Genomic DNA, 11,928 nt, shown 5'->3' on the forward strand with positions numbered 1-11,928 from the left:
TGGCTATTACCCGGCTATGTATTGTTATATGTATGGGCCCTGGTGGTTTAAGAGGGTCACACTCCCCGCGTAATTGACACTTAGCCAAGCGTGAGGGTAATCGTAATCGGGTTTCCCCATTAAAAACAAAAAACATATCTGCTTCCGGCACGTGAAAGTGGTGGGGGTGATAACTATACCGCTTCTCCTGAAACCCCCAATTCGGGATTTTAAATTCGTTACCGAGTTTATATATCTTACGGCTACACTTACTAACTCGTGAAAACTGAAAACCTGGATAAATAGGTAAAAAATATTATAGAACGAATCGAGTATGTAACTAAATACTGTAGGAATCTTAAACTAAAAAGTGTCTATTAGTTTTGACAGCTGTATTCATAAGCATAAACAATTAAAATTTGGTTTGTCACTATATAGGCAGTACCAAGAAAAAACTAAAATTAAAATATATATCTTAATAAGTTAATTAAATCGTACGTAATATTTACTGTTATTATTTTATACTAAAAGTAACTAAATATGTATTTAACTCGGTCTAGTTATTATTTTATTTACAATATTCATGGAAATTAACTAAGATCTTTAAATCTTCAAAAAACCTAAATTGGTTTGTAAAATTTTATTATGTTATAACTATTTATAACTTAAAAACAACCAATAACAAAAATCACAAAATTTTTAGACAAATAACTTACAGAATCATAAATAGAAAATACCAAGTGACTCAAGTATGTGATCAGTTAAAAGAAATTGCTCAGCTCAGTAGTACCCTAATCAAACTTTTCCTCCAAACCAAATTCGCTTAGAAGTGTGGTTCTTGCTAATAATAAAAGTTATCAAAATGGCTGATGGAAAACATTTAATAAAAGAGTGGCTCAGTGAATATTCTTCATTACAAGAACATGAAATAAAAAGTTTTGCTGCAGAACATGAACATAATCATGAAATTGCAACAGCTATATTTAATTTAATATACAATGAAAATCATACAGAAAGTCCAACACTGAGTCAAGATGTATGTGAAGAGGTAAAATAAACTTTTGAATAAATAATTAATAATATTAATAATATTAATTATTTATTATGGTTTAATATAAAGAAATATTCAAATATTTTTAAGTTAATTTATGTAACTACATTCAATTTGCAGATGCTAGAAAATGTCTGTATGCAGTTGTTCAGTTTCTACAGATCTAAAGAGATAGAATTGCAAAGATTTACATTACAATTTGTTCCAATCTTTATTTACATATATCTCAGCTCTGTTGCTGTTGGTAATACTAAATCTATAAGAAGTATAGAAACATTACTTATAGGTATGTTATAAATAATTCATATAGTAAAAATCCCTTAAACTTACCTTGTTAATTCTTAAAACATATTTCAAAGGTCTATACAATTTTGAAGTGGTAGATGAAAATGGAAAACCCAAAGTTGTCTCCTTTAGGCTGCCCTCTTTAGCACAAGCTTCCATCTATCATGAGGTAATATTTTCTTATCAATTATATTTTATTGAATTTGTAAACAAATTTTTCATAAATATATGTTTAGACTGACACATCTTTAAAAAGAAGCTTTTATGCTTTATTGATTAATGTTTTTTTATTGCAGCCCCTAAGCTTAGGCTCTCAATTTCTTACTGAAAGTGCTTTACGGAGGTGGGAAGAATGTAACACAAAACTTGTTAGTTGGGGACCTTTATCTCAAGTTGAAATACTAAACGCTCAGAATCGATTAAAAGTGATGGCTGCACTTTTATTTATTTATAACAGACATCTTAGTTTGTTGCCAAAACTTGCATTGAGATATTTTTGCATTTCAGCATCCAGGTAATTTAAATATTTATTTATTTCCTATTTTTACAGTAACTTAACACTAATGCTATAGAAAACTAAACTAAAAACATAATATAAACATAAGTAAAAACTTAAAATCTAAACCATTTTATAACTAATTATATATAATGCAATTCTTGTGAATTCTGCCAGTGTGCAAATAACATCTCTCTCCACAAGCAATAACATTTAGGGTGCACAAGACACGCGTAAATGGTGCTTCTCTAAGTAAGCCCGGACGAGCCCAAGGCACTGCCAACAATTGCGATCGCTTACCACACCGAGAGTGATTATTTGGCACACGCAGCCCCAGTCTCTCCAACATTTCCGCATTATATATTTTGCCTCTAAGGACCTTAAAAAAATATAATGTGATAGTAAGGTCCCTCCTTACCTCTAACTTGTTGTATCCCACCATACCCAAGACAAACAAAGTTGGATACATTACTGGGTAAAGTGGGTACATTCCATACAACCTCATGTAAATGTATCTCGTAAATTTATTTTGGTTACGCTCCACCATTAGAGATTATTTCTTTTCTTGTGAGGCCCAAATCATAGAGTTACTTTCCAATATATTTCTAAACTTATAAACAAAACATTTCTAAAACTTACATGGATCTATTATTATTATCTTGGTATATACTTGATTATTTTATGTATCTTAACTTTTATAAATTTATAGAATAGTCACACAAGGCTTTAATCTTAAAACGGGACCAGCCAAAACTAAGTCCATCCAAAGGATTCCTGTATCATCCAATTTCCTTTTAGAAATGATTGAAGGTGCATATTTTGCCATGTTTAATGAATTCTACACATTAGCTCTACAAGCAGTTCAAGATATAGATGAAAGAGCTCAGTATGAACTTCTTCCAGATGTTATGCTTGTTACAAGTGCAGTTATAAATTCACTAAATAGTAATCCTTCAGGTGTGTATTAAAAAACATCTGAAATCCTATTTATTAAAAGTAAAATATACATTTACTGATTGATGAATTTGATTTCCAGGACAACCTTGTGATGGTCCAATGGGCATCAGTGTAGCTTTATCACCAGCAACAACCACAGTTACTATGTCAAAATCTATGATAACAAATGCCTCCTTTCGGACTAAAAAGCTTCCAGGTAGTATCTTTTAAGTAAAAAAATTGGCATTAAATCAAATAAATTTATGTCTTTATTCCATTTACAGATTCTAAACTATAACTAGTAAATTGTAAATTCTCCAATCAATTCTCTATTTGCATGTTGTTAAATTTGAAGGTTGGTTAAAATATTTATTAATAGGCATAGGTACTTCAAGCATAGACATAGAAGTACTTATATTTTATACATTTTTGTAATACTATTGCTTAGTGTCACTTGAAGTAAATATTTTTCTACTAATTAAAATATGTTTTTCAGATGACATTCCAATACAAGCAGGCCAGGTGGTACCTACAGATTCAACAGATATCCTGACATCAATAACAGAAGAAGCTGAGGTAGAAAATGCAGCACCAATGCAAAGGGGAGCTCAAGTAAGAAACTCTAAGCCAAAACTAAGTGCTTTTCCAGTTTTGGGTAAGAAAACAAAAGACCCCAAAGAAAAGAATACAAATACAACTGATAAAAAAAGTAATATCAAGGAAGCTTCAAAAGGAATATGGAACTCTATAAGTGGGGGTGGAGACATGGTGGATGCTCAACAGAAATCAGGCAGTTCAGATATTGATGGAAACAGCAGTCAAAAAGATGAAATATCCATGACTTCTGTTCAAAATAGCACTGAGACATCTGATTCACGTTCACAAATAACAACCGATTCATTGGATATCGAAACAGGATCACGATTTTCTGCAATGCAAGTCAGCTCTGTTTAAGTCATAGTGATATAGTAGTTGTTGACTAAAGAGTTAATTATGTAGGCATAATTAATGTATAACACTTCTGCCTTTTTATTGTGGCTGTTAGATGTAGGATGGTTAAAATTTTACAAATTAAATGTTGGTTGGTTCAAAAGGTATAATAACATTTTCTTGATATCTTGTATTTATCATTATCTTTTCTTTTCTGTAGTAAACTGGTGTTGTGCTTAAGAATAAAAAATTATGTGAAATAAAATGATGAAAAGGCTGTCAATTTTATTATATTTTTTATATTTAAAACCTAGTAGTGAGGTAGTGACCTAGGGTTGAGTACACTTACTTGAACACATTTGAAGCCTACTCAACAATTTTTTATTTTATCTTTCTGTTCTGCGATTCTAACAAACACAATAAGTTATATATTTAAATACCTTCTGATCCAAATATTGCATATCAATGAAATAGAATACTCTATTTAATTTCTTAGTACCGGTTTGGTTTATAGATTCATATTGTTACTCTTACGAAAATCTAATAAAAAATTAATAATTTTTCTTTTGGTACATCTTCTTTTCTTCAACTCCACTACTGCGCACCCAAAGTACCAGAACATTAAAGTTGCTAAGCGGTCGCGGTAATAAGTTTTAGATAAAGTGTGAACTTTACGATATTGACTTATCTTTTCTTTTTTAGTCGTATTTACTCTTTTTGCATCTTAATAACTACGTAGTGGTATTAGAATTGTAAACTGTATGAACTGCGCATTTTTTGTTAAATAGCTGTTCACTTACGTTTTCATACATTTTTTTTACATGAAACACTCAAACTGTGCCAATATTATTTTAGTATCAAATTTCATGTCAAAAACTCAAGTTCTTATTTTGTTTTTAAAAAAAGGATCATAGATACTTATATTATTTAATGTATTTCTAGTAGTATAGTCGATGAGAAATAAGATGACAGCAAAAACGCCACAAATTTCATTACTTTGTGGCCGTTGTGCAAATGACTGTGAAGTTAAGTAAAAATAACTTATTGTTACGAGCTAGGGGATCGGATAGAAAATGCCGTAGATTTATTCGAGGGTTTATTTCTTATAAAAAACAATGAGGAATTTATGGGCACAAATTAATTGCAGAGATGCACTAATAACACACAAAAACACAGTCACTAATTACTTCACTTATGCACACTTCACACTGTACTTTATCACTTGTATTCACTTTATTCGCACTTTATCGCTTCGGTGTTTCTCGCTTGTTATCGAATTCAAAACTAAAGGTGACTGGTCGCTTTTCTTTTCGCTTATATATCCCTGGGAATAATTCTAAACAATTTTCGAGAACTCTCTAGGCGGGCTTGCTACTGAGTAGCGATTGCACAATTCTAGAACGTCCGCACTCTTTGTCTCTTTCGCACGTTGCTCCGTCCTTGTCGTACGGCGTTCTAGAGTGCTCAGTCTAGTTTCGAGAAAGTTCTGATATTCTCTCTCTCTCTCTCTCGTATCATTTCGTCCTTGTCTCACATCTAGAAAGTTTGGTCTAGAATATTCCTTCATCAAAGGGGTATGAAACCATATTACAGCCTGCTGAAAAGTTCTCTAATTAGTGGAAAAATCTAGAAAAATTGCAGTCGACCCGTCTTCGTAACAGTATGTTTTTCTAAAAAAAAAACATATTTTGGGTATCAGTTGCAATTTTTCTTTTCGATATTTTTTTCTGAGCACTGAATAGCTGTCCCGTGCGGGGTTCAAGGATTATACATTATTTCTGGCACACCTGTATATATTATCATTTTAGGTCAGGGGCTGAATCTAAGAGGGCGTATAATATGAATTAAGTGACAACATTTTGTTGAAAGTGGCTTTTATATTCCCTAATCTTGATATCCTGTATATTATTATTTAACTCTGATTTAAACGAAAAACATTCGACCCGCCCAAGTCCCAACACTGCAATACAACGTAATAATTTTGTTCAAGTAATAAAATGTTACGAAAAGGATTTGCCACCTTACTTGAGAAGAAAATTTTAGTGACATCGGCTCGATGTGAGTTCAATTAATTTATTTTTACCTAAATAAATACATTAAATACCTATCACACAATTATCTACCAAAAAAAGTATTTTGAAAGTCTCTCTTATATGCTGAGTTCAATTGATTTAAATTTTTTTGGCATTGTATATGTTATTGATCTTTGGTTTCAATGGTTGGCCTTAGTCCGTAATACCCCTCTTAAAGCAAAGAATATCACAACCCCAATCCCAAGTATAAATCCCAAAACAATTAATATAAAATACCTACCAGCATAAATGTAAAGGTGGCTTTATTAACAATCAGTTTATTATTTAGCACTACATGGTTTTACATTTTTCAAAAGTTATGCATAATTGTGAATGTAATATTTTATTATACTATATAACCCATTAAAAACGGGTTATTGTATTTAATAATCAACATTATTTACTATAAGATTAAACTGTAAAAAGTAATTTATTCCATGTCTGATTATAAGAGTCACCCCTTTAAACTAGTTGTTTTTTTAGATTCTAGAAAGTTGAGCATTTCTTCTCCTCTTGAACCTGAAGGACCATCAATCAAAACAACAGTCCCTGGACCCAAAACCAAAAAGTTGCTTAAAGAACTCTCAGCTTTGCAGGTATAAGTTTTATTATTTTGTAAAATGTATCATAAAATATTTATCACAAACATTACCACAGAAACAAATTACTACCAATGGAAGCATTTTAATAAATAGCATTTTTATTCAACCTTTTAAGGCTGATTCACTATGACAACAATTCATTATTTCCGAAGCTGATTTTATAAACACAATCTCAATCAATATAAAAAAAAACATTAATCTCAAGTAGGCAATAATTTTGAACAAAATTGCTATTGATGTCATTTTATTTTACCTTATAAGATGTCATAGTTTTAACTCTGAAACAAAGTCAAATACCGTCTGCACATTTATAATGTTCATGGGCCTTGACGTGCGAGAAACAGCCAGTTAAAAATAACATTCTTCTATGGTATGAGAATTTATTTATTAAAATATAAATACTTATGAATTAATTTTGATTACGATGCTATTATACTGATTCTCATATATTTTTAGGATGTGAATCGGATCAATTTTTTCCCTGCCATCTACTGCATTTGGATTATTATTTCAAACTGTATGAAGTCCGTACGACGTTTTTTTTAAAACCAAACGTATGGCGGTGCAACCTCTATCCCTAAGATTTGTATTTGTGTCCGGATTTTCTTAATATGGAAATAAGTATAATAAGCCATTCAGCCTTCTGTGCCTGACACACAATGTTGATTTTTAGGGCTATGAAATGGCGGTTTTCTTAATCGTACGAGTGTTAATTACGCGATTACAGGAAGAAACGTCCATAGCTACAAATCCAGAAACGCTAAGGCGTAAAAGGCGCAAAAGGCGCACTGACACTGCTTAAACATTGATTTTTTTACAAAGCATAGGAAAAGACAGTGGTGCTTTGCCGGCATTTGAACCCAAAGTTTCAGGGTTGATTATCGTATGGTAAACCACCACGCGGTTTTTGTTCGTATTTTGCATTTAGGGCACAGTAGTTCTATGCATCATCGTACATCGATTCGTATTAATACTTTATCAAAATTGTGTAATTCACCAGCTAAGTAACCATAACGATGAATATACTGAATTTCTTGATAAATATGTGTAGATTCTAATGATTTTTGTTTCAGCAAGCTGATTCTGTACAGCTATTTGCTGACTATGACAAGAGTATTGGAAACTACTTTGTTGATGCAGATGGTAATACATTTTTAGATGCTTTCACACAAATATCTTCTGTGCCTCTTGGATACAATCATCCTGAGTTGCTGACAACATTTGATGATAAACATAACTTGGTAAGATATTATGTCAATGCTTTTGTATCTTGATAAATTTTATACGTATTTTTGTACTTCGACATTGTTCTTGTTTTATTAATTTAAGCAATTTTTTGTAGAGAGAGCTAATAAACAGGCCAGCTCTTGGTGTATTCCCAGCTCAAAATTGGCCTGATCGATTAAAAAATGTATTGATGTCAGTGGCACCTAACGGTGTCAATGGAATTGCTACCATGATGTGTGGATCGTGTTCTAATGAGAATGCTTACAAGACCGTCATGATGTGGTACCGTAACAAGCAACGAGGTGGTAATATTGATTTTACAGCAGAAGAGCTGGCGACTTGCATGCTTAATGAACATCCAGGTTCTCCAAAGTTATCCATATTGTCATTTAAGGTAAGTCTTAAGACTTGTAATACTTCTAAAGTAGAAAGACAATTAGAAAATGTTAATCTTTTTTGTCTAGTTACCCCAATATATTTAGTAGAGTCGAATGCTGCTTCTCTAAAACTTATCATTCATGATATAATGACGGACGTAAAGTAATGACTCTGCCCTACGAAAAAAAGGAGTGACATTCTAATATAAGATTGAAGCCATTTTGTTACTTGGGAAAATAATATTAATTGGAAACAAAAAAATTAATCCTTCTTTTCAAGATAAACTACCTATTAGTACAAAAGACTGCTGAACATATCTTTACTATCCCATACGCTGTATAAGGTACACATTGTATATAAATTTGTACAATAAGATACAATACATAAGTTAAGCATTAGTAACTATAAAATAACAATTTCAAAACTTTTAAATATAAATCATAAATAATATACCGTTTTCAATTAAAAAAAACTGCAATTAGTACAAAATTAGATGGAGCGTATGTCGTGGTTGTGAGAATGTAAACATTCAATATATTGCTATAATTTTAGGGAGGTTTCCATGGACGTACATTTGGTGCATTGTCCACAACGAGGTCAAAACCAATACATAAATTGGATTGTCCTGCATTTGATTGGCCTGTCGCTCCCTTTCCAAGATATAAATATCCCCTCGATCAACATGGATCTGAGAACCAACAGGAAGACGCCAAGTATGACAGATTATACTTAGTTTTATTATGCATAACATTTTTTTTCCTTTGTTTTCTTTTTTTTTTACTTACTTATCTTTTTATTTCTCTTTATTTCTTCTAGTCTTATTAAATGGTGATTATTTAAGAGGTGAAGGCGGAGTAAATACTGGTAGGTGCTGGTTTATTTTTGTTGTAGACTAATTAATATTTTAAGTATATGTTTGTTGTAGTACACATTGTTTAGTCGGAATGTTTTTCTCAATGTTTTTTTTTTCAGGTGTTTAGAACAAGCTGCAGATGTTATTGAGAAGTATAATAAAAATGGTAACCCTGTAGCTGGTTTAATAGTGGAGCCCATCCAATCTGAAGGTGGTGATCATGAGGCATCTCCGGAATTCTTTCAAAAACTACAAAAGATATGCCAATCAGTATGAAATCTTTTTCCTTGAATTTTTAGTAAAAAAATCATTGGATATTTGAAATCAAATACCTATAGTTAGCTTATAACATCGATATAAATGCATCAATTCAGATACAAAAATACGTCCTTCAGCAATGAAGAAAACCCAAATGAACACTACCTCCACCTAGCGGTTAAGATTCAACTATTCTTTACTGTATTAAACTTAGCTTATTTTTGAGTTTGAATGTTAAAGAAATGTCTTTTTAATTGTCTTTCTTCTAAACAGAATGGAGTTGCATTGATCATAGATGAAGTTCAAACTGGGTGTGGGCCGACAGGTAAAATGTGGTGTTATGAACACTTTAACTTGCCGTGCCCGCCCGATGTCGTTACATTTAGTAAGAAAATGCTGACAGGTGGATTTTACTTTAACACTGAGTTCAGGTAAGTATCTCCAACATCTATTTGCATTTGGAGCCAAGGAGAGGTAAACCATGCCTTGAATTTAATTTCTATACTTTATTATAGCTTAGAATTTGCATTTCGGTAATCGCTCGCGAATGTATCAATGTCAATAATTAATACATAATATTATATAGCATAAAGCGGATTCAATTAACCCAACAATACAAGGAATGTGTTGGACAAAGAGTTTAAAAATCAAATTCTCTTATTAAAGTTTTGGTTAAGTTAACGTAAGTTTGCATTAGTAATATAAATATTTCAGGCCCATTAAAATAGCAATATATAGCCCTCCACTGATTTATTCAATTGCTACATCGTTATTGAGCTGTTATTGTGACTCCAAGCCAATTCACAAACATTACAATATATGAATATAAATGATTGCATCCGTTATTTAACTCCTAGTTGTTCTATATTTTACAAGTGATTTCGTCTGTGAAGAACTAAGCTTATAAAAACTACAAAGAAAAACTTGTCCATATAGTTTTTGGCGGTAAGCGGTTAACTCAACTAATAATGGACGAGTTTTTAATTATTATCAATGAAACTGACGCAGAAACATATCGACTGACAAATAAAAATTGAGACAATATCCTGGGAATTGAAGCTATCACCTCCATGTACATGCTACAAAGTTGGTAGATACATATTAGTATAACTATACTAGAACAACGTGAAAACGCGCCATGGGGAAATGAATTTTCATGACCTTGACGTAATCATGAGAAATCTCGCTAAGACAAAGATAAAACGAAGTCACCTCTGCTGTTATATAAGATTAGATGCTACAAAAATAACATTCCTATAAATAAATTAGTGTAGGTGAAAATATTTTAGTAATGACTCTTAGTGCGTCATAGTATTTCCTCTTTAAAATTTATTACTAGCTGAGTGTGTGATGTCGTCTGGGTAAAAAAAAGTATATGTATATACCTTGCAAAACGGTCCGTCTATTATCTATTCCAAGATTCAATTATTTTAATCTGGTAAAAGGTTATTATAAATTTTATCAGTAATTCTTGCATTATCTTGCGTTTGTGTGGATTCAGGAAAGCCTAGTTAAAAGATCTCAGAGTAAAGTTGGTGGGAAGCAATTTCAGTTTCGGCAAACAGATATTCTCACCACCTAGCAGTAGAAAAAATACTTTACGACCTATTCACAGTGTATACATTTTTAAATCTGTATTATTCACCTGTTTAAATTTTTTAGACCACCTCAAGCGTACCGAGTTTTCAACACATGGATGGGTGATCCAGGAAAACTTATCTTACTGGACAGAGTATTAAAAGTGATAAAGTCTCAAAATTTACTCAATGTCGTTAATGAGAGTGGAAAGACTCTTAAAAATGGTCTTCTTGAACTTGAGAAGGAATTTCCACATCTCATAAATAGCGTTAGAGGACGTGGTACATTTTTATCCTTCAATGCACCAACGACTGATTGCAGAGACAAAATTAATGCTGACTTAAAGAAAAACGGTACGTATGCCTTTTGGTATGTTCATTTCGAAAAATATAAAATAATAACGTTTTGTTGATAAATTTGATAAGATTCACAATTATTATAGCTCCGACAATTGGCACACGAATAATAATGTTTTATTTATTATAATTGCAGGTATACTTAGCGGCACGTGTGGAGAGATAGCCATAAGGTTGCGCCCGGCACTTATTTTTCAACCAAAACACGCGGGCATTTACTTGGATATACTGCGTAAAACTTTGAAAAATATCAACTAATTTCCTATTTAGTATATTCAAAATCTAATTTATTATTAATGCTATTAAAATCCTATATATAGTGATTGTGTTAGGCAAAAGTAAGTCCATATACCTGAAAATAATAGGTATTATTTAACTTTTTAAAGGTGCATTTATATTTTTTCCATCAACAATAATTGAGAAACCTAAAGTTCTCTACGAAAAAAATGGCCAAATTTAGACTTGTGGCGCAAAGCGAAATCTTGGTGATAAAAATCTTGCAGAGTCCGTTATATAATTAGTTAAGAAAATTATTTAATTCGGTATCTGGAGCCAAATAAGAAAAAGTATATTATTTTAGTCTAAATTATATTGTGCCATTTAGCTGTAATATTAACTCACCTTTGTCTTCCAATAATGTTAAATAAATAATGTTAGGATTGCCTGTCTTTTATTAAACTGTATTTTTGAATTACAATATATTCGATATTTTGTCACTGCGAGTATTAGCAAATGAATTTCATACAACTTAACATCGAACAACTAAAATATGTAACACATCAGAACATATAAACGCTATGAAAATTAGTTTTAAATAGTCTAAATTTCTATTTTGCTAACTGAGGTCCCGAAGTTATTTTGAACCGAGTATAAAACCAGCTCAACTAGATTTTTTTAAGTGTGCTCTGTGGATTGCTATAACAGAAT

The 11,928-nt window shown here is 31.6% G+C and overlaps 2 protein-coding genes across 7 annotated transcripts; both read left to right on the forward strand.

The window, feature by feature from the left end:
- Window positions 1–90: 90 nt before the first annotated feature.
- Window positions 91–3,954, forward strand: LOC123710782 (hyccin). 6 transcript variants are annotated; one of them, XM_045662980.1, is made up of 8 exons: window positions 91–473; window positions 683–1,027; window positions 1,151–1,316; window positions 1,390–1,484; window positions 1,612–1,829; window positions 2,521–2,768; window positions 2,848–2,964; window positions 3,244–3,954. In XM_045662980.1, the coding sequence occupies exons 2-8, from the start codon at window positions 842–844 to the stop codon at window positions 3,699–3,701; spliced, it is 1,488 nt and encodes a 495-aa protein (XP_045518936.1). In that variant the 5' UTR covers window positions 91–473; window positions 683–841; the 3' UTR covers window positions 3,702–3,954. The 6 variants fall into 6 exon arrangements, with proteins under 6 accessions (XP_045518936.1, XP_045518932.1, XP_045518937.1 ...); XM_045662976.1 differs by having other exon boundaries at window positions 91–285; XM_045662981.1 differs by having other exon boundaries at window positions 91–285; window positions 698–1,027.
- A 1,628-nt stretch (window positions 3,955–5,582) lies between these two features.
- LOC123710576 (4-aminobutyrate aminotransferase, mitochondrial) lies at window positions 5,583–11,661 on the forward strand. The gene is made up of 9 exons (XM_045662564.1): window positions 5,583–5,735; window positions 6,233–6,345; window positions 7,425–7,592; window positions 7,694–7,972; window positions 8,509–8,669; window positions 8,929–9,079; window positions 9,341–9,498; window positions 10,730–10,998; window positions 11,138–11,661. Exons 1-9 carry the CDS (start codon window positions 5,675–5,677, stop codon window positions 11,257–11,259), a joined length of 1,482 nt encoding a protein of 493 aa, XP_045518520.1. The 5' UTR covers window positions 5,583–5,674; the 3' UTR covers window positions 11,260–11,661.
- Window positions 11,662–11,928: the final 267 nt, after the last annotated feature.

Source organism: Pieris brassicae, chromosome 6 (genome assembly GCF_905147105.1).
Source record: "Pieris brassicae chromosome 6, ilPieBrab1.1, whole genome shotgun sequence".
NCBI lineage: Eukaryota > Metazoa > Arthropoda > Insecta > Lepidoptera > Pieridae > Pieris > Pieris brassicae.